The sequence below is a fragment of the Parus major genome, chromosome 1, assembly GCF_001522545.3.
Source record: "Parus major isolate Abel chromosome 1, Parus_major1.1, whole genome shotgun sequence".
NCBI classification, from domain to species: domain Eukaryota; kingdom Metazoa; phylum Chordata; class Aves; order Passeriformes; family Paridae; genus Parus; species Parus major.
Genome location: NC_031768.1, coordinates 19921434 through 19948401, shown reverse-complemented (window position 1 = coordinate 19948401; position 26968 = coordinate 19921434). Strand labels below are relative to the sequence as shown.

General features: G+C 39.2%; 1 protein-coding gene across 3 annotated transcripts in view; it reads left to right on the top strand.

Moving 5' to 3' along the window:
• Positions 1-26968, top strand: part of TBL1X (transducin beta like 1 X-linked) — a 136832-nt gene that overhangs the window by 84635 nt on the left and 25229 nt on the right. For all 3 annotated transcript variants that reach the window (XM_015639219.3, XM_015639235.2, XM_015639226.3), the window contains exons 4-6: positions 15411-15556; positions 18338-18587; positions 25064-25196. In XM_015639219.3, the coding sequence (XP_015494705.1) occupies positions 15411-15556; positions 18338-18587; positions 25064-25196 (529 nt within the window). The remainder of the gene's footprint in view (positions 1-15410; positions 15557-18337; positions 18588-25063; positions 25197-26968) is intronic.

Here is a 26968-nt window from a genome sequence, read left to right as displayed (position 1 = left end):
AGGGACGTTTACATGCAGATTTATATATTTATGGTAATGCTCTTATATTCTTACTTAGAGGGTCAGAAATTTTTATTATTTAATCCACACTGAAGGCATTCACAAAGACATCATATTTCCACTGTTCCGTTGTATTTTACACATACAAGAGAGTTGAAATTGAGGTTAAATATTTGAAGAAATATTCAAATATGTTTTAAACTGAGCATATTGAAATCAGAATGCTAGATGTGGATGTAGTAGATACACCTGACAGTTTGTTAGGAATTCCATTCAGCAGACTAGAGCTGTAACTAATGATGAATCCACTAATCTGCTAAAAAAGCTTCTTCCATTTAGTTTGAAACTTTTTTTTTTTCAGTCACTGTTTTTTTTCCAAAGACATTTTTATGTCTGTATTTTCAGATAAAGTAAGCAGTAAGACAGAAACTGTTATACAGCGTTTTGGCTTTCCACCTGCTACTATAAATGCCATAAGATGCAACAGAAAATTAAATTAATCCATAGCTTCAGAAATAATGCAGGCCAGATTTAAAGGGCTAGTGTTTAAATACAGTCTTGAGTTCAAACCCCTACAGTTTAAGGAGTTTGCCAAAAATAGGCTTATTACTGATTGTTTGTTAATATTAGCCTAATGCAAAGCTTCTAAAAATTTTATCAGACAAAACGGTGAATGTTGTTTACAAGACCACGCAAAAGTTCACTTCTTTTTTTTCATGTATCTGTCCTTTAATCTTACTTTGTCAAACTTTCAGGTTTTCCCATAAAATGTAGGCAAATGGTGGGAGGAAGAGAGAAATAACAAAGGAGATACATATGGCAGAATAAGTATATAAAAAGCAAAATGTCCCTATAACATTTCATGTATTTTGCATCTGTGAGGTGCAGAAACACTTGAGATTCTTTGAAGCATTGTAGCAAAGATGCTGAAGGGGGCTCTACACTTCATTATAAAAATTCTGGCAGGTGATTCTAGTAGGAGTTCAGCTCTTGTAAACTTGAAGTTAGAAATTAAATTCAGTAACTATATATTTCCTCCTTAATTTTCTGTCAGACCAGAAACCTTGCACAGGAGAGTGTTAACAGAGTTGAACTGTCTAAACCATTATTGTTGCTTTTTAACAAAACTTGGCATACTGAGAGGAGTTTCAGTGAACTGGAAAAAGCAAATGTTGTGCCAGAATTTTTAAAGGTTAAACAAGATCATCCAGGTAACTATAGGTCAAGGACAATCATTGGAAGTCTGAGACTAAATATCTCCAGCAAATCTGAAGAGGTGACATCATGCTAAATGCCAGCCAGCAAGTTTCTGTGGATAGTTGATCTTGTCAAACATACTTGATACTGCTTTTTCCGAGATCAGAAATTAAGTTGACAGAGATAGCTGTGCTGACATTAATACACTTAGACTTTATACATTTATTATATACTTTATGACATTTATTTAGTCTTGCTGACACGGTGGTTAAAACCAAAATAACAGTGAGTAAAATCAGTGTAATCCAGAGTTACCAAATGGACTAAAAATGGGATAATAGAAACATCTTGAAAAGTGATTATAGCTGGGGAGTATTCATCTCAAGTTACTTGTAGTGGGAACTCACAGGAATCTCTTCTTGGCATAATGCTGCTCAACAGCTTTGTCGGTTACCTGGAAGGAAATATGAAATGATTACCAAGTACATCTGCAGATGGAATGAAATAGTAAGTTGTGGCATTTGGTGAATTATACTGACTGATCATGGGGTTTAACAGAAAAAAGTACAGCCAGGGAGACTGCTTTGAGCTGCCGGAGGAGCAGGCTGGAGAAGATGCCCGGTCCAGGGGCAGTGCAGTCAAATCGCTCCCAGAACTTGGACAAATTAAGGCTCTAAATGTTTAGCTGTATTAAAATAAGTAAGTAAATAGTTGCCTTTTCACTCAGATGACTGTCTCAGTGCTTATCTATGCCCAGAAAATCAAAGCAGTCTGTCATCATTTCCATTTATGTTCCATGGGTTAATGCTGTAGGAATTTCACCACTAAGGTGACTTGGTGTTAACCACTTCCACAGTAAGACCATGAATGCCCCTTTCTTGAGATACAAAGAGAACAAGTGTTTATTTTCAGTTCACGGTTATCTCTTCCTATCCAAAGTCAAGTCCTGCAATGTCTAGTTTTCTCCTTTTTTATTACAAACCTTTTTGGTGCACAGTTTAAAAGGGTCATTCTTAAAAGTTCTGAGGCCTTTCAAACATTGTTTGTCTCAGGAGTCAAGTTCTTAAAGTCAGATTATTATTATTATTATTTGTAGGTGTCTTGATACAAAGGCTACTTTTAAATGAAATATTGGCCCCAGTTAGGGACATCTATGCTAAGAGTGTACAACCAGTCTGGAGATAGAAGTACACAAAATTCTCCTGTGGTGGATGTAGTTATATCAACAAAGCAGGTCCCTTGGTGAAAGTGAAGCAAGTTATACCAAAGTAGCCATGGTTCTGGCATCAAAATTATGTTAATTACAATTAAGAGCAGATAATAGTAATATAATATCAATAGGATAATATTAATTGTATTAACTTTGCACATTTTCAAACACCTGAGAAGCATACTTTTGCTAGCAGCCATCTTCATTGCTGAGATAGACCTTCTATTTGGTTTCTTCAGATTCTGGGGAAAAAAACCCCCAGAATTCATACAGTAGAGTTTTCCTGCTATGTTTTTCCAAAAGGGAAAAAGATAATTATTTGTCTTTTGGAATGAAAGAGCAGTACAATGCAATGAGGAGTAATAAGGATCCCAAGGAAATTTCTAAGAATTGAGGGAGGATGGCAAAACCAAGGGAAATCAAATCTCTCACATACTTTTTAATCTAAAATGTGTTGCCATCTGTTGTGAGTGTAAATCCTATCATCAGTCCAAATGCTACAATAAATTACCTTCCCTTACCCAGCCCAGCATGTCAATTCAGTTATTAAAGCTTTTTTCAAATTTGGTATTTGTGATGTATTGATCATTTAATAGTGTTCCTTTTCTAGCACTTACATGCATGCTGTAGTCTAGAATTCTTGTCTGAAAATCAGCTCCCCAGTTGCCTGTGGCTTACACTGTTCTCTAGTGGAACATTTATTGTAATAAATGTCTTGCAATGACTAGTTAGAGTTAAGATTGTGTAAGTTTCCATTTTCACTCAAATTTTTACTTTTTTATTTTAATTTTTCCATGTTTTATGACACACCCTTGAAAACTGTTCCCCAGTGTATAATCTGCACCGTGTACAATCTGTACCACATCTAAGATAAAAATAGTAGCTAGGTGCTTTTGCTAAAAAAGATGACAATGACGTTTTTAGATGCTGACTTGGGACAATTTACCATTTGACTTTAGAATTTTCATTTGTTTTCTTCCCAACCATAAAAATGAAGACAGGTAATAAAAAAGATTTTTTTCCTTTTTTTCCCCCTGTGTAAATTCAGGATTATAGCAGGACATTGGTCTGCCTGGTTTGTAGTTGACAGATTTTCCTTTTTTTCCTAAAAAAAGAGATTTTCTCTCAGGTTTTAAGCATCAATTCAAGGACATACAGCAAAGGGTTTCTGTGAATCACAAAACCCTTTGTAGTTATGCATGTACAAATGTGGGCCTTTAACCACATCCAAGGCATTTTGCTGTCACTTTGCCTTTGGAAATTATGAAAGAGTCCAAAATGTGGATATCATGATGTTCCTGGGATTTCATCCTTATGATGAAGCTAAATACTAATAGTTGAAGTAGTACTAAATTATATTTTTTTCTCAGTGACATTTGCAATTTTTTTGAAAAGGAAGCAACAAAAATTTGAAGTAAACAACCTTTTTTATTGAATAATTCTCTTTTTCAACATAGAAATTTTACAGAAAATGTAAATATCACAGTTTGCTTGCATAAGTTTTCAGGAGGTAGGGAATGACTGAAGATCAGTATTCTGTTCTTTTGAATTGGTGCCTGATGCAACAGTCTTTACTTACATAAGCCTGTGTAATATTTCTCTGAAGTCCATACTTTGCCTGCATGAGATATGTTTAGAGTATTTTTTGAACAACTGTGTATGGCACAGAGTCCCTGAGTCACAGACGAGACGTGCGTGTTGAAAATAATTCAGATTAAGCAAAGCATAAAAGATTGGCATATATAGGTCAGCTAAATTTGCTTCAAAGCTAACTGCTTCCTTTGTGTAGGAAGACTGCTGCGAGGTAGAAGAGGAATGTACAGTGCATGTTTTTTTCTTAAATTATTAAAATTTATACCTTGAAGAATAATTCATTAGAAGAATGAATCACTTGGTCAATAAAGGCAATTGTCCAGTGTGGCAGTAAAAACAATAGTGTGCACTGATGGCGCAGTCACTGGATAATGATTTTTTCTTTTGCCTTTTTTTCTGTTTACTTCAGTTTGGCTCATTAGGATTGTAGGAGGGCTCAGTCTGGATAGTAATTCTCGGGAGATGACAGAATCAGAGAATAGTTCAGGTTGGCAGGGGCCACTGGAGATCATCTAATCCATCTGCCCTGCTCACAGCAGGGTCAGCTGCAGCAGGTTGCCCACGGCTGGTGTCTGGTTGGGTTTTGAGTACCTCCTAAGGATCAAGACTCTACAGCCTCACTGGACTTTATCCAATACTTTTATCACCCCCACAGTAAAAAATGGTTTATTTTGTTCCGGTGGAATTTCATGTGTTTCATTTTGTGCCAATTGCCTCCTGTCACAGGGCACGACTGGAATAAGTGTCCATCCTCTTTGCTCCTCCCTCGGGTATTTTTGCAAGTGGATAAGGTCCTCTGTGAGCCATCTCTTCTCCAGGCTGAGCAGTCCCAGCTCTCTCAGCCTCTCCTTGTATGGCAGATGCACCAGTCCATTGATTCTTTATGGTCTTTCACTGGGCTCTCTCCAGTGCATCCCTGTCCCTCTCATACTGGGGAGCCCAGATTTGGATACAGCTTCGAGGCCCATCTCACCAGTGCTGAGTAGCAGGCAAGGATCCCCTCCACTCACCTTCGGGCAGTGCTTTTTGTAGTACAGCTCAGGATGCTCTTGGCTTTCCGTGCTGCAAGGGTGCACTGCTGGCTCGTGTTCAAGTAGTCCAACCTCCTGCTCATCACCAGAGAGCCTCAAGGATCCTTTAAACAACCTATACAGAAAGGTCTGCAGGGCAGTCACTGCAGTGTTCCCTGTATGCAGCTGTGCTCTAAAGGCAGGGATGATGGAGACCTTTTGTTTGCTGAGGGAAAAATGCATCCTTGAAATGACAGCCTGCCAGGCAAAGATAAAACACACATTTTAGTGTTGATTCAGTAACAATCTGTGGCTGCATTATTTGTGTGGACATGCGTGTTACCACGGCCTCCTGGGCCCCGTGTGTCCTGCCAGCAGCACAGAGTGACTGTAGCTCATAGACCAACCTCAGCTGCACTGGAGTAAGGACATTTCTGACCTTCTCTTTGCACAGCTACTTCTGTGCTGGTGTAACTGGGTGCTGACCAGGTATTACTGAATAAATAAAGTGATACATTTTTCAAAGGCATACATAAAAACTGAATATTTATACCTCACCCTAAAGTTTCTGTCCCTCAATTTTCCTGTTTGAAAGCAAAGTTAATACTGTGAATAGTACCTCAAAGCAGATGTTGAATGTTTATAGTCCTAAAATATTTTGAAATCCTCTGAGTAAAAAGTATTACATGGGTTCTGGGACAATACTTAACATTCTTTTTCAATTATTTCAGAGTACTGTTTATGAATTTATGGGTGAATATATATACCTAAAAGCAGGATGAATGAGATGCTAACTGTACTTTTCAGGAGCTGGTGTTAAGACTGAAGGCAGAGATTCTTTCAGCTTTTCAGCTGTACAATAGTGAGACTTAAGAGCAAAACAAACTCTACTTTTAATTCTCATGGTTTAGCTAGCACAGACCTGATTTGTGGGCATGCAGTCCTATTTATATGATGTATTATGCTTTCTAGGGCCAGCCTACTCAATTAAAATAAAATAACTTAAGGTTTTGATCCAGATCGCTGATTTATTGAAAGCTGGCTATAGAACTAGCCGTGAACCATGGAACCAAAAGTCACAAGAATTTTCATGAATTATTGTAGATAAATAAGGCCACAGTGTTGTTCTAGGAGTGCAATACGTGTTAAAGTGACCACTGGATAAGAACACTTAAGAAATTGGAACCAAAAAATGGTTTGCTTTAAATCAAAGTACTTCATAAAAGTCACCTCAGAATGAATGTTCCTATATAATATGAAACCATCTGTATCAACACATATTTCATATAATATATATATACACATATAATGCCTCCAGCATAATATTTCTGTAGTAAAATAGTGTATTATCAAAAGGGTATATAAGGGATTTTAATAAACCACAATTCCTTTTTTTTAATATTGCCTCTACTTTCCTGTATTTCTTTTAAACTGGGAAGGTAGTAACTGTATGATTCCAGAAACAGTGGCCTGACTCTGGATTTGAAATTACACTTCATTGTTTGAGAATGGATAATGCTGAAAAGACAAATCCATTTCTAAAATGAGAACTGTATTATTACGCACAGTTTCTGTCTGTGCTAGTAAAGATTTATTCTCTTTGTAAACAATCAATAAGTTTTAAGAAAATCAGGGTCAAGATTAGAAGACAACAAGTTGGGCTGCAGTTCCCAAAGCATTTTTGTTTAAACTTAACGAAGCTACAGATCTTGGAAAGGATGAAGCTGAGCACCCGTGCAAGTCAAATTGGACACTTTTTTAATAGAGCAATGAGTATGTACTAACAATATTTGATGGTTGGCTTCACAAAATCCACACAATCTAAGATGGTAAGGAAAAAATATTCTTACAGGTAAAGAGATTAATGGGTTTGTCCTACTTTGTTCTGGGGAACTTTCAAAATAATTTAATAGGCTGTATGAGACCCATTTTTATGGTTTTATATGCAGTTGTGACTTTTGTGACCAGATATCTCTTTATATACAAATGTATAAACAATATTTTCAAATGTTTTGTGGTGCAGTTCAAGAGATCTGTTTGAAAATTTCTTTCTAGTTACCCTGTTTCATAATTGGTGCAGAATTTTTAAGTTTGTGTGAAGGAAAGAAATACACTGAGTATTTTGGGGTTTTGCCATTTTCAAAAGCCTTCTTACCACATATTTCCTTCTAGGTCTCTTCACAGTTTTCTAAACTTGGCAATTTCAATTTTTCTTTGGCCTGAAAGTTGCCGTACAGTGTTGGATCTTGGACACTGAGCAAACACAGTGATTTTTAAGTTACACAAACATAAACAATTACACCTTTACAAATTTATTCCATGGCACAAATTTTGGTTCTAGTTGCTTCATGTCCTGTTTTTTAAAGCTTGCAAAAACACAGTATTTTTAGGGTATTAAGAAAATAGCATGTTGGGTAGAAGACAGATGTCTAAAGGTCAGGATGACTTTGCTGGTAAAACCAGTGCAGTCCTACACATTTCTCACTTCACTGCTTTTCAGTTTGAGTCTCCAGGCCCAGTGGAGCTTTGCAAGTTTTGCTGATAATCTCTGTGCTGAGGATGTTCTGCCATGGTGCTTACAGACCACCCCCCTCCTCACACCCATCCCATGTTAGGGCTCTGTTTGTAGTCACCATCCACAGAAACCTTCCTGGTGTTTGGTTCCTGAATGTCCCCTGAGTGTCAGCTGTGGTGTCCTACTTGCCACCACGTAGAGGTGTGGTTAGAACAGAGAGATGAACACAGCTTAAGGAAAGCATATACAACTGTGAAAGTCTGTTCTGTAAACATGATCCTTAAAATTCTGCATGTCTCTTTCTTTGGATGTTTGGTTGTGCAGGCAGGGCTAAAAGATAACTGCATCCCATTATTTAGAAGGAAAAGATTATTTTTGTCCTTGTGGCCTTCATAAGCTGTTTCAAACTTCGCCCATAGTTGCAATAAATTGCTAGATCTGTACTGATATTTCTTTGCAATTGTCATCTCATTTACACAGAGTGAGTGAAAAAGGGGTTTATTTCAGACGTTTCCAAGAGATTTTTATAAGTTCCTCTTTCCATTGCTTGTGCTCTGTTTTCTGTCTGTATCATATTTCTCTCTTTGTTAATTTGCAGCCCTCAGAAAGGCTTAAACAGTGAGTGCCAAGTACCACTCATCAAAAGATCATTTCCAAGTTGTATTAATCTTTTCCAACATACTTTCCCACATGAAAAAGAAAAAAAATACCTGCCAGAAACATTCTTTGGCACATAATAAAATAATTTTGGGTAGCAGACATTTACTCTGAATTCTTGGCAGAAGGTGAACAGGTCCAATATCCAAGAAAAAAGGGCGTAACGTTTAATATTAGTGAATAATCACTTCTACAAAACTTTGGGTAACTAGACATACTGTAATTTTACCTACAGCTAGGAATCCTTTCTTTATATTTCCCAGTGTCTGTGAAAGAGCTTGTAATACTGAATGCATTTCCCAGGGTTCTGGAAATAATTTTAATCATTTAGCAATCCTAATCTTGAAACAAATGTGCAAGCCCTATTGTTCAGCTGATTTTTCTAAAAATATATTCCAACTGCAGTTCTCTATTTTAAATTGCTAATGTGTGTCCTTGTTAAGCCTTTATGTAATTGCAAAGGTAAGTCTTCAAAATAAGCAGACACTGCCAAAACCAGAGAGGTGCTCTAGGATGTATTCCTGAGAAACAAAAATCTCAGCTAAGAGAAGGATCTCAGTCTGCTGTGAATAATAAACAAGATCTGGTGTAGGATTCTTGTTCACCATTATTTTTTGTAATTGTTAGCAGAATCTTAACTAGTGGCTTAAGGCACCAGACACTGCGACCAAATATATTTCAAAGAAAGCAGTTGTCCTTTTTGTGAAGCCTTTGCATATGTGTGCACTGGGAGTTTATGACCATATTTTTATGGATACATAATTCAGTACAGACAAAAATCTAAGGATAAGCAAGGATGGGGATCCATATTGCATTCTCAGTTCTCACACAGTGCATCATATAGGAGAGGAAATACTAGGCTAAGGTGGCAGCTGCAGTCAAGTACAGTGAAGAGCATCACTGTATTCTTTCAGGCAATGGAAAGAAATTACATCACTTGCCTTAGGAACTAGATTAGCATGTGCTTTGCCCCGAATTAAGAAAATACAGTTGCTCTAACTTAAGTTGTTTCCTCCTGGTTTTGTATATAGAAATTGCATTCAAATCTTACCTTAGTGATACATGTGCCTTGCTTCTCTACACTGATAAATCTAGACCTATAAAAGTCTTCATTTAACATTGACTGTATTGTTTGTACATCATTAGTTTTTGGAGGAAATTATTTTGTTCGTGGTCGTATTTCACATGGGGATTTTTGTGGGCTTTATTTTAACTGCTGTGATGGGGCTCTAATATATTTCAGAACACCACATTGCACCACTCTGCCCTTCTTGCCTTCCTGCTTACATGGCACTCCCAGGACCCAGATGTCAAACTTGGGATGAATGTTTTTCCACTACTTGCATCTGGTTTCTCTGGCAAGCAGTTGTAAGGGCAGCTTTGGAGTTACTTGGGTTTGGTAACATGGTAAAGCAGCTGATGGGACTGTGCATGAATGTCTACTCCTCCTGCACATGATTTTCTTTTCACTCATGATGCAGTGGAATGTTTCTACTTGATGTGTCTGAATCTCCCAGGAATTTTGCCCATATACCCATTTATGGTCATAAAGATGACATTTCTTTGCCCCTTGCAACCATTTTTTTTTTTTTATTTCCTTGCAGTCTGTATTAGCTGTAATCAGCTCTTACAGGTTTTCCATTCTTGTATGTATGAACTGTACTTTGGTCAAAATCTCAGCAGTAATGCCAGGTGCAAGACTTGCCTTAAAGAAAACAAGCACTTGTGCAGACAGAAAACTTGAGATTGCTGTGGATCCCGTTTAGCAGCTTTGGGCTGATTCTGCTGAGCCAGTAGTTTTAATAATTTCTAAAGTCTTGCTCATTTTTGTTTCCTCTACCTGCCAAATACTTTGAAGATGAGCACTATGTCACTTCAGAGGTGAGGATTGGATGAGCTTGTATTGGAAATTTCAAAAAAGAAAGACAACCCAATGTTGGAGAAATCAATTAACCAAGAAGTGTTAGTTATTTCCATGTGGAGATGGTTAAATTGTTGGAGAAAAAGAAGAGATTGTCAGATAGTTTATTCCTTTTATTTTGTTTTTCTTTTCTCTTTCTTTTAAAGTAATAACATCACTAATTTAGTGATTTCCAGGAACTGAACTTAAGATCTCTGTATATGCAAACCTCAGTCTGGATTGCTTGAGTTAAATAAATAGGAAAATTTATTAAAGGAAATGACACAGATCTCCATAGGAAATCTCACTATTTTCCAGAAAAGTGGGCCACGCTGGGCACTAATTATATAAAGATTTGTAGGAATGGCTTGTTACTTGTACTCAGGATTGGGATAAAGGCTGTTCATCATCAAGATGTCCAAGGTGTGTGTAAAAGGCAATTCTTTATTCTCTGTTTTATCGTACAGTAGCCAATGTTTCAAGAAGGATCTTATATGTGAGTAATTGAACAAAGTAATTCATAAATACCTGTAAAACACATGGGTTTTAAAAATTATTTGTACAGAAAACTACTTAGGTTAACCAGAGAAAATTAAGTCCACTCAGCTCACAAAGAGAAAACTTTGTACAACAGATCACCTCTCTATTGCTCATCAGGGCATCCCCAAAGTAACTCCCAAGGAACCAGCAAGGACTGAAACAGTTCAAAAGTTGTTGCTTCCACAGACCCCTCTTTGTCCTTCCCCTCACCTGTACAAATACAGCAGTGGGTACTGTAGGTTCTACAGTTCAAGGTTGCAGTTTTACAAAGACATGCTTTTTGTGGTGCTAAAGAGATTGGGAAATGGAAGGAACACTTGGTAGATGTCAATTTTAGCTGGAGCTATGAGTGCAGATGAGCAGCATGGGGAATACTCAGCATCACCCCAGCTGCAAGTCTGAAAGGAGGAAAGCTTTGCTCCCAGAAAAGGTGAGACACATCTCTGGAGAAGAGAAGCCATTCCCCGGGCTGTGTGGCTCTTCAGTTGTCTTTTCTACACCTACATTTGACAGGCATTTCTGATGTGAGCCAGGCATATTGTAAACAATGAAAACTAGGTAGCCTTCAGATGAAACAAGCATGCAACATTATGTTCATTAAGTAAAACTTTGTCATTTTATGATCAATGACAAATCTGTCTTCAAAGGGAAGCCATTTTTAACTGAAAAAGGAGCAGCCAAAGGAAAAACCCTCCATTATCTCTGTTTTTGCAGTTGTAGCAAAACCTATCAGTGAAATTTTGCAAAACACAGCCCTACATATGCATTTTTTGGCACTGCCTGGGGCAAGAATTCCCAAATGGCTGTGTATGTACCACTGAGAGTATATACAGACACCTCAGTGTGGGAAAAGATACAGCACAGAACCAGGACCTGTTACCACTGTCAGTACAAAAAAAGTGTGGGAATCTCTTGATTAGGAATTTCAGTCAGTTTTCAAGTCTGTTTTTTGACTTGTGTAACAATTTTTTAGATTGGGGCGTCATTTAAGCAATTGTTTTCTGCATTCGTTATTTCCTCTCTGCTTTTATGCGCTGTAAAATACTTCAAATCCAATTATTCCACAGTTGATAGTTCACCTCCATTCATACCAAGATCATCCCAAGATCTGCACTGTTGATTTGGGTATATCTTTTCATATATGACAGTGTAGTTACAGATTATGCATAGCTTGATGGTTTCTGTTTTCCCTTCTTTTTTGAGGCAGAAAAAACCTGGAAGCTATCCTCTAAAGTCTGCTGAAAGATGTTATTTAGGGCACTGGTCATGTCACAGCAAAAGCAGCTGGTTCAGTGCTATGAAGCTGTTCAGTGTGTGGCAATGCTTTCTCCTCTTCAGCCCTTTGTGTTCATGCTTTTAACTTTAAAAGCTCATAGTCTCACTGTGTGTGTCTTCGAAGGGTTTATTGCACTAAGATTTTGTTTACTGGTGCTATTTGGACAGAAATTACTGTTTTATAGAGTGATTATTGCAGTCACCAGAGTGACAGAATTTATGAGAAAGGATCCATACGGACACAGATTTGCAACTTTCATTCATTTCACTGCTGCCACGGCATTTTAAGTTTGTGTCTACTGTAATTTCACATCATCCCCACCACATCCTTCCTTCAGATCCCCACTTGCAGAGCACCTTCTGTCTCTGCTCACGCTCCCCAACTGCACTGACAGACTGGAGGTGGGGGTGGTTCTTGTGTCTTGGCTTTCCATCCTCAGTGTAGTTGCATGATCTTAGAAGGAGGGCCAGGTTAACAAGCTGACATTTTTCTAAAATTTTGATAGAAAATGTTTGATAGAAATTACCTTTTCATAAGGCTGAGCTATGGAGCTGCAACTTTGCTATGTAATTTTGTGTACTTGAATGCAGAACCCTGAAAAGAACTGATGACATCTGGTAACTATTAAAGGTCAGGTGATTCTTCAGTGTTATCAGAAACCTGATGTAGGTACAGCTTCAGTGAAGATTTTGTTGACTGTGTGAAGTAGTTTTAAAACCAGTCTATTTTCACACGAGCCTTATGTAACTGCCATGGGAAGACAAGAAATCAGGAGGGAATTAGCTATCTGTTGGAGGACTGATTGGCATGTTTCTGTTGGGTTTGTTGTCTCTTTTTTTACAATTGTATTGGTGAATTTTTTCAAGAGGGGTGAGGAGCAGTATGTCCAGCAGCACCCACTTAAATAGTTTTGCTCTGCTGATTTTTGTTAATCAGATCTTGTCTGATAAAATCTTAGGAAAGTTTCTCACAGCTGCTGGAGGTGTGTGAGTTAGATTGCTCTTCAGTGACAGTGTACCAGGAGTTTAGTGTTTCTTCATCTAACAGGTGCTTTGGTAATAGTTTCTCAGCATCCAGAGAAACAGTAAGATAACAAGTTTCATTACAAAAACACAACTGAGTTTCGTACTGAGAAGTTTCTTCTCTCACATGCTATGAGATGTGTTGCTCTCTGGGATCAGAACTGAACAAAGAGGTTGAGCTGTGTGCACAATCATCTGTCCCCTGCTAAAGAGACAAAATGCAATAATGAGATGTAAAATATATTTAAGATTATGTCTGCCATAGATCCACAGTCATGGTTTTCCACTTTTTTACTTTTCCTCGTGTTTGTTGTTTGCCATTTTTGTCATCCACCTGTTTAATCAGAGACCATGTTCCCTTTTTCTGAGCTGTTGACTTGCAAACTAGCTTCTGGGTTTTTCAGCTTTAGTCACTTTCAGTGCTCTTGGACAGTAGTTCAATTTTCTCAGTCTTACATAGATTTACTGATTTATCTGTTATGTATTTTTATGTACATTCTGTTTCAAGAAAGTTGCATTGCAATTGTTGATTAATTCAAATACACATAAATATAAATTAAGAGGGATCTGATTCTCTAATTCTGGTTAGTTTTATGCCATGTATTTATAGATACACAGAGATTTCAGTGTTCAGTGATTAGGCCCTAGACCTCTCAAGTGCATGTATGCTCAGTGCTTGATTTCTTCCTCATTGTGGTTCCCAGTTATGTGCTTAGATGTCCTACAAAACTAATAAACCAGGGAAAAAACACTGCCCTGCAGATCTTAGAGTCTATTTCGCAGCAGGAGGTTCAGCAGCTCATAAAATGGACCAGGACATAAAGAGCAATACAGAATAACAAATTGGACTAGGGGTTACATAAATGATACCACAGCTTTTCAGTGGGTTTTTTTAATCTGTCCTTTTTTTATGCCTTGTGAATTATTTTTTTTATGCCTATGGAATTCTGTTCATAGGTGGACCTGCCATTTCCTAAAAAGTGTCCAAAACATCCCCCAGAACTGGGAGAGTGACGGGAAGGGAAATTAAGGTTGGGAGGGGAGAGAGTGGGAGCTGTTAGCAGGAAAAAGAGAAAAGCAGCAGCAAAATAAAATGTGTAGGGGGAGGGGGAGAATCAGAAAAATACATACCTTGGTTTCAAATGTGGGAGGCACTCTGTTTCTCAGCTTGTTTTTGCTAGCTATCTATGTTAATAATTGAGCTAGCTGGAAAAAGCATCTTGAAAAGGGAGAAAGAAAGCATTACTATCGAGTGAGCCCAAAATCACATCCCCAGCCTGCATACAATTGGACATTGCAGTGATATAGGGGAAATCCCTTAACGGATAAAACTATAAATGAAACTAGTGTTGACAAGGGGAAGAGGCACAGCTATATTTAACGGAACTATTTTCATTTGAAAGCTGCTTTCTTTTTCTTTTTTTTTTTTTTGGGGGGGGGGTGGGGGTTGGGAGGGTTGTTGTTTGTTGGTTTTTTCTTGTCTACTTGGTGGAGACCATGAGGGCTCTTCCTGTTTGAGACAGTGCATGGGTGGTTTCCCCAAGGCTTTTAATGTTAGATTAATGCTCTGGAGACAGTGTGATGATAAATGGGTTCCTACAGTTATATCTACATCCTGTTCCCCCTTCCCCCTCCCGCAGCTGCCCCTCTGTACAGTCTCTCTGCAGCGCTCGCCTCCATACCCAGCAACAGTTCTGAGCAGCTTCAGCCAGGATTTAAGGCAGAACTGTTTAAAATTTGTCTGCCAAAATTCTTCAATTTTCAGTGCTGTCACCTTCATTGCCACTTACTCAGACAATGACAAAAACGAAACAGGGAAGAGAAAGACTTCTGGCTGAAGTACAGGCCACCTCACTGGCTTGTCATCTGCTGTGTGGCAGATCCCAGTTAATTACTTTCACTATTGCTGTTCACATACAGAAAATAGGTTTACAGAGGTGGCCTTTTTGTAGTTTCACATTTTAACGGCAGTGCTCTGCCCATCATATTGTACTAAACAATAAATGAACAGAGGATTTGAAATCTCTTCCCTTTCTGTATAAGGGAACAGCTCCCCTGTGTTATCTGCATCTATGCCTTAATTTTATACAACTTGCATGCTGGAAGGGATATAAGTGTGCATCTTCAGCAAACACCCAACACTGAAATTCAGCAAGGGAAATGGAGATTTGAGGCACTTTTTTTAGCCGGACCTGCTCATGTGGCAATTGCTGGTGTTTCTGTGTTTTGGGGGGTTTTGTTTCAGTTAGTACAGTTATTTTTCTCTGCATGCATTTCCATTTCTATATGGCTTCCCTTGTATGTGCAGGGGGGGATGGGCAGTCAGGGTGGCTCGGGTTGAACCCCTCAGCTCTGAGCTGCCAGCCCACACCCTTCTGCTTACACGGCAGCATCTCTTAGATCTCAGGACAGAATTATTTTTAGACTATGAAGGTGTATCTGACTGGTGCATTGAGATTTCATATCATGGCTTCCTTTTCCTGCTCTCAGGTTTCTCCCACTCGGCCTTTACCTTCGGTATCGAGAGCCACATCAGCCAGTCCAACATCAACGGAACACTAGTGCCACCTGCCGCACTCATCTCCATCCTCCAGAAGGGGCTCCAGTATGTGGAGGCCGAGATCAGCATCAACGAAGTAAGTACCACTGCTGCCACCGCCGCACGCTGAGACATGCCAGACATGCCGAGCAGCACACCCCAGCAGCCCCAACACAAGCCACTCCCCAGCTCTTCTCCTCATCGGGTTTAATTTTACTCCTCATACTTTGCCCCATCCCAGCAGAGGGCCAGAAAGCCCTGAGATGGAGACGTGTTTCAGTTTTCTTAACTGTGGCAGGGAGGTGTTCCATGCGCTGCTTAGATGGACATTTTTGGTGTTTCTGCTACCCCAGCCAACAAATCCAGGGTTTACAGGTTCTTGCAGCAAACAAGAAAAGGCACCTGTGCTTACAGTCTGGCATTTTCAAGGTCATGGAAAGACCTGCAGCATAGGTTAAAATGTCCCTCCCTGACACATCCTAGCAGGCGACACGGATCCCAAGCCATGAGAAGCCTGCAAAAATCCACAGAGGTCACTGGAGAGTGATTTCAGTGACTTTGTTCTAGATCATATGAGATGAGGCATCATGTGCATGGTGAAACAAGTGAGTGTAAATTCTGAATGTGGCTGGGGTGCAGGTTTTCTGTAGAGATTGTATGGACAGCCACAAGCTGTCTGTTCTCTTTGAACTGCCGGTGGAAACAAAGAAGGAATGTGGGAAAAGCCAGTGTATTTGCCCTGCCAGCCTTAAAGACATGGTGCTTTGAGAGGGAATGAAGCATGACAGATAAGCAAGTGCTGCATTACAAGATTTTTACGATAGATATTTCTGATTGACAAACATCTGTAATGAATATTAATACAAAGAAACTATTGCTTTTTCCTCTATACCTGAATGTAGCATGTGAACAGCATGGGTGAGAACAAAGGAATATAAAACAGAGAAAAGGCTGTGTTGTTTGCAATGCGTAGTTTGGAAACTTCTGGTTTTATTCAAACATTCTGTGTGTTTTTTTCTTTTTATGACTCAATACCATGTATAAGATTTGTATATGTGTTATTTTGTTATTGGGGCAATGACATTTGATATTCATGCCAAGCTGCACTTTGATGCAAACAGTGTTTGAACAAACCAGTGTTAGGAAGCTGTCTCAATTTGCTGTTACTTAACATTTTATCCCATGCCTGAAATTGGAGCTACACAGTTAGAAAGTTCCAGCTCTGAAGCACCCATATTAGATCAGGTTGGGTTGGTAGGGGCTTGCTCTTACTGAGCTTCAAGGCTTTCCCTAAAAGCAGAGAATAATCTGAAAATATGCCTGTTGTCACCATTAAGATTTATGATGCTCTCACCATGGCTTGAATCAGGTTGAACAGGGCCTGCTCTAATGGAAGGTGTCCTTGCCCATGGCAGTGATGTTGGAACTCTGTGACCTTTAATGTGCTTTCCAACCCAAGCTGTTCTATGATTCCATTCAAACATATACTGTTAAGTATGTTACAGCAAAGCAAAGGCCATTCTTGTTACATCTGAATCCCAGTAAGGGCTACTATGGATGCTTCACTGTGTGTTACTTTTCTCTGTGTGTTACTTAAGAGTGACAAGTAACAACAAGTAATCAGTGAGTCCATGAACTAGTGTTTATAAAATTATTGTTTGTGATCTATTAAAGGGCAGTCATGTAAATAGTCCAGTGAGCATATTTACAGATGAAAATGTAAGATGTCAGGATCTGTTGGCAAACATTTTGTTTATTGTCTAGCAAGAATTTGAGTCAATATTCAAATAAATTTTGGTGGATACATAAAAAATGTTGAGGAGAAAAAGAGATTACTGTTTCTTCTCTAATGACTGTCTCCTACTTTTTCTTCCCCATGAGAAAAAAAAATATGTATTATCTTATAGTTATAAGGGGTAATTCAACAATTAGTTCAGCAGAAACATACCAATCAGGCAAGCAACTCTTTTTCTTTATTAATTGTTCTCACATATGGAAGATGATATTGCTCACCAGCTACATTATCTATCCATATCTTATTCTTACTTGCCCTTTCTCAAGAAAAATCTTTCACCACTGCATCATTATTATTTCAAAGAATTGAAGGGAGTTTGCAGAAAATTGGCAAAATGGCACTTTACAAAGACTACTAAAATATTTCCCCTGTATTTAAGATAATAGAAAAATGGAAGTGAAGAAAAGCTAAGTCAATCCAATCTGTATTAAGTCTTCAACAGCCCTTAAAAGTTTACTCAGTGGGTTCTTGAAGCTGAAGTTTAATTTACAGAAATCAAAATGAAAGCCATAACTATTATGAATAATACAGTGGAATAAAAGGAAAATAATGGTAAGGCTGTCTTGTATGATCAGCTACAACTGGTGTTGCTGGGCTGAAGAACACTGCCTAAGTAACCACTGAATTTGCGCATACATCATGTTTTGGTTGAGGTTCATTATGCATCATCTGCTTTCATTCCATTCCCATGCTCCTGCAAGTGTAGGAAGGCAAACAGTTTAACCAAAGTCTGTTTGCCTTTGTCATGGCTTTAGCCATGACTCTGCTTTTTCAAACAGAAAACAAAGAGAAGCTTTCTGTCATTGGTCAGACATACTTTTTAACTCAGCTTAATTTTTTTTACATCTATAAAGCATTTATATGGTAGAACTTTCTATAAAATTCCTTTTTCACTGATCAGATTTCTGAGTGGACCATGAGTGCCGCCATCTCGGATCTGAGGGAGAGGCAGTCCGTAGTCCTGTGGCACTATTGGTTAAGTCAAAGTGTAGTATCTTCACATCTTCTTTTGTGATTTTTTTGCCAACCTGAGTGGTGAAGATCCTAAACTTGAGGTTTCCCTTCTGCTTGTTTTCCCTGCAGGATGGTACAGTATTTGATGGGAGGCCAATAGAGTCCCTGTCTCTGATAGACGCGGTGATGCCTGATGTTGTTCAGACCCGACAGCAAGCGTTCAGAGAGAAGCTAGCGCAGCAACAAGCCAGCGCCGCGGCAGCAGCGGCAGCCACGGCGGCCACAGCGGGAGCCACGACGACTGCTGTTTCGCAGCAGAACACACCAAAGAACGGAGAAGCCACTGTGAATGGAGAGGAGAATGGGGCACATGCAATAAGTAAGTCAACAGCCAGCTGCCTGCCACTGCTGGGCAATTTGTGTTTCAGTAATATTCTTGTATGTAGTTGCAAGGTGAGGGGCAAGGTGTGCTTTCTGCTAGGTGCTAGAACTAAGGGCAGTCATTCCAGGAGGGTGGGGCATTTCTAAAAAGGCTGCTGGGTAAAAATGATGTTTCACATCACAGTGCTGTGTTTTACCTCTCTGACAATCTGAAAACTTCAGATATGATCAGAATTGCAAGTTGAAGACAGCGTCAAGAAGTGGATCTGTATGCTCTCTCTTTGGAGCAGGCTACCCAGACTTTATTATAGCTTTCTAGATGCTTTTAGATATTGGATAAAAACTGCGCTGTAGCCAAGGCTTGTCATTTTGGCCAAGCTAGGAGAGAGTTGGGTTGAGAGGCTGGGACTTTGTCTTGAATTGAAAGACATACATCTGCCAAGGGAGACAGGGACCTCCCTTGGAATGGAGAATATAGCTCCCTTCCCTCCAAATTATTATAACTTTTAAATTAACCAGCTTTCAGGCAAAGATACAGGAAAAGAAACAATAGTTCTTTGCTAGTATGTATATATGTAACAAGGCAAAACAAACAGCAATGGCAGCAACAACAGACAAGCACAAACCCAGGAACGGCCTCGAGCAGCCTCTCCCGGCTGTGGCACCTTTCCTGTCAGTGGAGTTCCAGGCACTGCCAGCAGGGGCGCTGCTGGCTCCGGGCAGGGTGGGGCCGATGATTCCTCCGTGACTGCAGGGGGCGCTGTGGCGCGGGCTCAGCCGCCTCTCTCCACGGTAATGGCAGCTCAGCCTGTGGAAGGGATGGAAAAAGGGGCTTGCTTTGCAAACCCACAGGAGCAGGAGGTTCTGGTGCTTCTCTAGAGACCAAAATGAGCTGTAACAGCAACCTTGGAAGCAGCTAGCCTAGGAGAAGACAACAGGAGATGGAGACTCAGAGTGGTGATGAATTCTCCCCACCGTGACTGCCACCTCTTTCCCCTCTGATGCAGACAAGTGAGAGAGCTGCCCCTTCTCCCAGCCCAAATCTTCCAGCATCTCTGCCCCTCCCAGAGAAGCCCCTCAGCTAAGAGAGTAGCCAGCCACACCCTTCCATTTGTCTCTCTTAAGTACCTGTTGTTATTGGCTCTTGGCAATATATGGGAGAAATTTCCCTGAGAGAAAGAAAAGGAAAGGAGTAATCCGAACCTCCAACAGACCTACAAGCCCTATCTGTGTGACTGTTGTGTGACCAGTGCATAGCCTTGTGCAGTAGCAGTCCTGTGATCATCCCTGATGATATCATCCTACATGATAGCCCTCGCATGGCCCTTGGCCCAGTTTGGCACCATTTATTTATGGTGTGAGCAAGCACAGGAGCAGCCATAGCCTTACTGTCATGTTCATTAGCCCAGTTTGGGCTATACCAACTGTCCATTCCTGAACAGCATTGCCAAGCACATGTGCCTGAGGACCATTCCCAGCAAACAGCTTGGATGCAGCCAACCTGTCTTGAAGGCACAGAGGAAAATTATTCCTCGGCCTTTTATTTAATAGCATGTGCTTATTCATACAGTCATATTCATGCATATTCATACAGCAGATATCCAGCTGAAGGTCCTACCTTCCTGAGGTTTCCTTAGTCTTTGGGAACAGTCAGTTCTCAAGAGCGCTGAATTCACCTTTGTTCATGGGTGACTAAGGGAGACTGCATTTATAAATTAATCATCCAAAGTCAGACATACCCAACATGGAGTGGGACCTACCTCCCTGTGTAACTAGATCCTGATGATTGTGCTAACACTGGGGCACATGGGATTACTGGTTCTGGTTTCTGTGTGCAAGGCCCATTGCTGGCTGAGTTCTGAAGCCAGCTCTTACTCCCCAGTTGTCTTCCAAGAAAATTCTAGATGCACATGCATGGTAGGTTTTGTAGGAAGCCCTAACAGCTCTTTGGCTTAGACAAGGTCAGGACTGTAGTCATGTAACAGATTTTATTAGTTCAGCAGTGCAGATACCTTTATCAGTCTCCACCTTCTCTTTCATCTGAATAGATTCCTCTGTGGGCCAGTGAAAAAAGCACTTTCAAAACAGGTTTTCTTTCAGAGAATTCCAGTTAGATGGGTTCATTTCCCCCAGTAAAACTGCAGTTACTTAAATAATATTTTTATTTGAGAAAGCAAATGTAAAAAAGATCTGAACATTTTAAAAATATGAATCTGTTCTTAGACTGTGGATTGCATATGTTTTACTTTCAACTGACCCTCTGCTTTGAAACTTAACTTATTTCATATGTAAAGGGGTGCAAATAGAAATTAAAGTACTGTGAAATGTATCAAACACTGACTTTTTTTTTGTTGACACGTCTTCAGCTGACATATGAAAATTTTAGGGGAATGTCTTGCTGTCTCAGGGCCAGACAAAACCATACTCTTAAGGCAGAAAATTGATCATTGGTTCATCAGTAAAAGAGAACCACTCAGATGTATTTCCTTCTGATCCAAAGAAGTATGTGTACTATTGCAGTAACGAAAGGAAAGTCTTAAAGATTAATTCATGTTTATAGCCACACTGTAAGCCTTGATGTCTCAAATCTGACATTTTCTAATTAAAAAAATAATTATTCTCTCAGCTATTTTTAATAGAAGAATTTTCACAAACAGTTGCAGACCTTTTCTTGGAATGTTGAGAAGGACTTTCCTTGGGAGAAAAGAGATGGGGCATATATTGGCACAGGTTTAAATAATGTGCTAGTCCTTAGTCATAACCTGGAAGTCACCCAAATATCAGCCTTTCAAAAAAGGCAGGATGGGTGGAGCGGGAGGAAGAGATGTCTTTGAGAAATTACCTAGTTTGCATTTATTCTGGCATGGAGTTCTCCCTGACACTCTTAAGTCTTTCCAAAACAGTTTAAAAATATTTACTATAATACAATACGGTGTTGTATGTGACATTACCAATAGAATACAATAGATTTAATAAAGAGAGGAGACAGGAAACAATAACAATAGTTTGAGGTGCAGATTAAAATACTAAATAAAAAAAGTTGCTGCCTTGTCTTGTTGCTCCTCAAGTAATGTTCTCAGTTTTAAGTCTCTTTAAATGTTACAGGAAAAAATAAAAGTCAGCATGTAGTAATAGAGCCAAACTTTGGATTGTTTTCCAACTCAAATATTTTTAGTGTAATTTGTTTCATTATATTTGCAAGGATTGGCTTAGATTTAAGAAAAATAAAGCTCTGGAAGGAGAACTAAGCCCTGTTCCTTTATTAAAACTATAGCCATAAAGAACAACTTCTGTGAAAAGCCTCTTAAAGATTTAAGTTTAAAAAAAACCAAATATATATATATATATCTATATATATATATATTTCCTGAGAAAAGGCAGGGTTAGCCCTCATAAGATGTCAAAAATATCTTTTTTTTTTTCTTTGGAGTAAACAATTAATATTACTTACCAGTGTGTTAGAATTTTTATTTTTACACTAAAGTAAAAAACCCTCAGTCTTAACACTTTGGGGTCATATGACTTCTAATTTCCAGTCATTTGGGAATTTTTAATACATTTGAGGAAAATCATTATAATATAATGTTGACTATAACCAAAGATCCCCTGGCCTTTAGAAAATGTTTTGTATTAACATTTGGACAGAGTCTTTTGCTATCTGACCTGCAGAGTTCCATTTTTCACCTGAGGCTCTGGTGCACGTAGTAGAAATGCCTTCTCTTTCAGATAATGCCCCCCAGGGCAATTTTGTGCAAATAAGATCTTAACCGAAAGCTTTATGCTTAGAAGATACTTTGAAACAAAAGAAGCCTGTTCTTCATGGTTACTGCATCTCGCTTATCTATTTATTCTCATTCCCCATGCACACATTGTAGCTGCATCCATAGGAAAGCCAAATTTTCAGGTGAAACCAGGGCTCCCAAGAGCTGGTGCTGCATAAGGAACTCATCACTCTTAAGAGGGTGCCGGTTTGTGCTCAGGGGTTTCTGCAGTTTTTTGTTATCCTAATTGTATCAGTCATATATTGCAAGTGTCTGTCTGAATCTGATAGGAGCCTGAGGCACTATCACAGAGGCATGAGCTGTCCTGTGTGTTCAGTGGGGCGTTACAAGTTTTGTGCTGAACAGTAACACTCTGAATATGAGTGTTCCTGACTACTGATGCAAATAGGAAGGAAACACATAAAATGTGAGCATTTGCAAATTATTTATGAGAGACTTCTCGTCCTTCCCTCTCTTTTCTCCTAAAACACCAAAGCTATATTGCAAAAATCATTACTGGAAGATACATTGCAAAATAATTCTGCAGGTATTTCATTTCTCCCCGAGGCCAGTTGGTCTTGCATGTACTAATGCAGGTATCAGCTAATCAAGGTTTCTTTTTCACAGCGTGATTATTTGTGGGGTTTTTTTCACAGCAGTTAGTAACATTCAAAGTGTGTGTCTAGGTTTTTCCATCTGGCCACAGACAAACAAAAAATATTCCTGAGTATCAGATGGCTTTGCTCTGGTAGCACCTCTTGACTCTGGGACCCTGGAGTAATGCTGCTTCCCAGCTGTCACTTGGTTTTAATTGAGAGTGAAAAGCAGTCCTGCCTTTAGAGCCAGGCAGGTAACAGTAGGATCCTATGTCGTAAGCATAGCATCTCATTTAAATTTTTCAAATTAAAGTGCTTGAAATATCTTCTTGATTTAACCCCAGCCTCCAGCTCACACTGTGAGCAGGACGCAGATTCATGTATAGCCATTGTCACGCTGCTTTTTCTCATGAAAATATGCTTTAAGCACGGTGAATTTGTGCTGTGCTGAGCAATAGAGGATTATGAGTTCTAGGCTTGTATCTTCTGGTGGGTTTTAACAGTGCTTCACTCTTCAGAGCCTGACTGCTCTGAATATCAAAGATCCCAGCTGCCGGTGTCAGACTAAATCTTGATTATGGGTATATCTCAACAGTATTCAGTTTAGTAGTCATACACATAGGGAATTATCTAAGGGCAATGCTTAACATAGGGACTCAGCATAGGTACAGATTTTACAAATAGGCATTTCCAATGCTTATGCAGCAAGTCTGTAGGTAATAAGTGTAGTCAAAAATATAGATATTTTTAATTAGAAATATGCTGTGAAACTACTGTTAGTAGTTTCCTGATTTTAATACTTGATTCTGTGTAACTCATGTAGATTCCATTCCATCTGTGGTGTAGATGTGGCACAGTTTTAGGGTGCTAACCAGATAAGTGGTGAGAAATGCTATTTGTGTGACTTGGCATAAGTTAGACAGAGCCAAACCAGGTATGTGAAAGCCCAGGTAAGGGTAGAAATCTGGAGATCTTCCTCCTGATGGCATTTGTGCAATGTCACAGTCTGTTTCACCAGTTGATGGGCAATAGCTTAGCAGAGCTGGAGAATCAGGACAGATGGCTGATTTTAAATGCCATAAACATGCAGCAATAAGGGAGCATAATTATTCTGCTTGCAAACCTATGGATCTCTGTATGTGATTAAAGAATGACTAACTGAGAGACTTAACCCAGAAAGAGAACTTGCATTTTGATCAGTCAGATCAGATCAGCTGGCCAAGGCATTGGTTAGGTAACAGGAGGCTGCCAGCTCCCCACTCTTGGATGTGCTTTCTGCAAAATGGGCCACACTTGTCTGCATAGCATCTGCTGTCTGCTGTTTCAGTGTGTCACCTGTCCTTGGATGGTGTCTTGTTTGTAGAGGATAATGGTCTTGTAATGCTGCCAGGAAGTGTAGCTAGAGCTTAATGAGGAATATTGGTACAGAAGCAGAGGAAATCTGGAGTAAAAATGTGGTTCATGATGCAAGTTGAAATGAATTGTTACTAAGAGGAAATCCATAATTTTAAATTCACTTTTTTTTTTTTGCTTAAGGCAATAAAATAACTTTATAAAAACAAAGTTACTTAGACTGCAGTCTAAAGAACAAGAGAGCTACAGCATGCAGGTTAAGTATAGCTATGACTCATTTGGTACCTTTGTATGTATTACGAGATCCTTACGATCACTCACCATTTCCCTGATGTGTTCCAGAAATGAAGCCCCTACTCAGTATATTTTTTGTCTGTGAGTAGCACAGGTGTTACTTTCAGGAGACTGAGTAAGAAAATAAAAATGCTTTATGTTATTTTAAAAAATTATTTTAATAAATGTGTAAGTCATTTTTAATGAGGCCAGCTTCAAAAGAAAAACTACACTGGACTAAATGCTGAGTATCTGGGAGATGAAAAGCTAGGTAGACTTACACAAAATGTTTTGGAAAGCTCTACATTTTGAGGAAATGTCATAAATTTGAATGGCCAGAGAGAAGCAAACAGAGTGATATTGTCAATGACACAGCACAGAGAATTAATTGTGGTGTATATGCTGCTGCAAGCTTTAGGCCTTGGATAGCTAACATGTTTTTAAAACAGACCTAACTGCATCTTGTGAACTATTCTGATATATCTCTACAGATAATCATTCAAAGCCAATGGAAATTGACGGGGATGTTGAAATTCCTCCTAACAAAGCAACAGTCCTTCGGGGCCATGAATCAGAAGTGTTCATCTGTGCCTGGAACCCTGTCAGTGACCTGCTAGCATCTGGGTAAGACAGTGACTGAAACCAGCTGCTGCAATTAGAGAATATTTAGAGATGCAAGAACTTGCAAGTGTGTTTGGGATGTGAATGAGTATTCTCTGGGCTGTTTTATCAGCCTGCAGTAGTGGTTTTTTTCAGCAGTATCATACCTGTATAACAGCTAAGCAATTATGAGGTGGCAGCAAATATATAGGAATTTATACATTTAAGATGTAAAGTCTGTGGCCCCAAACACATCTTTTTAGAAATATTTTTTTAATAATTTTGGATAATTCTCAGAATATTTGAGAATTTCTGTAATCTACTGCTCTTAGTTATTGATTCACACTGGGGTCTCAGAAAGTTGTTGGCATCCACTGGATTTTTTCAAAAGTATGGAGATGGGGGTGCTAAGTTTGATTAGTGAGCTGAACAGTAAGTAGTGGTTTAAGGGAATGTTGTGGTTTGGTGTCATTGGAGGGGAATCCATTTTACCCTCTGCAGGACTGCTCTGCAGTGTCCACCACTGCTTCATAAGTGGAACAATCAGGAGACTGACTTACAAAAGCAGTTTTGATCCAAACAAAATCACAATTGCAAACATACCCCAAGAGCTGTGTGCAGGCACTGGTGGAATCTGTGTTCATGCGTAAAGTTAAACCGTAACATGAAGATTAAATTTAAGAAATCTAAGTGGGAACATGGAGTAAAGCTGATCAGAGTCTGAGGAGGTAACTCAGAGTTACTTAGCAGTATTAGAATACTTTCCTCACAAGGAAGAGGAGAGTCCTTACTTTATTTATAGCTTTTTTGCAAGATTATCAGAATAGTCTTCTTACCTTTGTTCATGAAGTACATGAAAACAAGGAATTACAGTATAAATAGGAAAGAAAAATAAAATAAATGCCATGTTGGATGAACAGCAGAGATCTCCAAGAGAGTGAAGATAAAAATTTCAAAAAAATAATTTCAGACAACAAACTTGGATTTTGGAAACCAGAATCCTGCTGAGTATGGAATGGAATGTCCATTCTGGAATGTCCAGGTCTGCTACTACTTTTAGCATCTGTAGTACCAAGCATCTTCATTTATCAATTTTAAGCAAGTCACTGCTTGCCATAGTGGACTGCTTTGCTAGGATCCATGGTGCACAGTCCTAGTGTGCATAATTTAAATGGTGGAGCATTTCATAAACTAGAGTATGTGTTTCAGTGTGTTTAACTTTGCCTCAGGGTGCTAAGCATTGGTAGATGGATCCCTGGATCATGATATCTTACAGGTAAACCTGTAGCTTCATGTAAACCTGGAGGATGATAATCAGAACCGTTAGATATCTGAGCCAGAGGAATACCCTCTCACTAGCCATTCATTCAGTGTAATAGGTCTTTCATAATGAGCTTTGCTAGCGACCATAATGTACATAAGTACACATGTGGTTACCAAGTACAATCATGTGCTCTAGTCAGACTAATAGCAGTGCAGTGACAAAGCAAATAATTTAGATCCTTGTGCATCTTGGTCATATTTTAGCCTGTTTGTAAGAAACAAGGTTTCTTACAGCTGCCAGTGCCTGGCAAGGCTTAGAGACTGAAATGGCATAAAATGCACAGAAGAAAGGGAAACTGAAGGAAGAGAGCTGAGTGAGTGTTACGCCACTGCACAAAGAAGTCTTGGAGAGTCTGGTATAATAACTTCTATCTACAGGTAAACTTCGTGTTATAGCACCAGTTAAGCAGGGGAGAGAAATTCCCTGAGATTCACAGAATGTTGCAGTTCTGTTTCCCGTTTACAAAGTAATG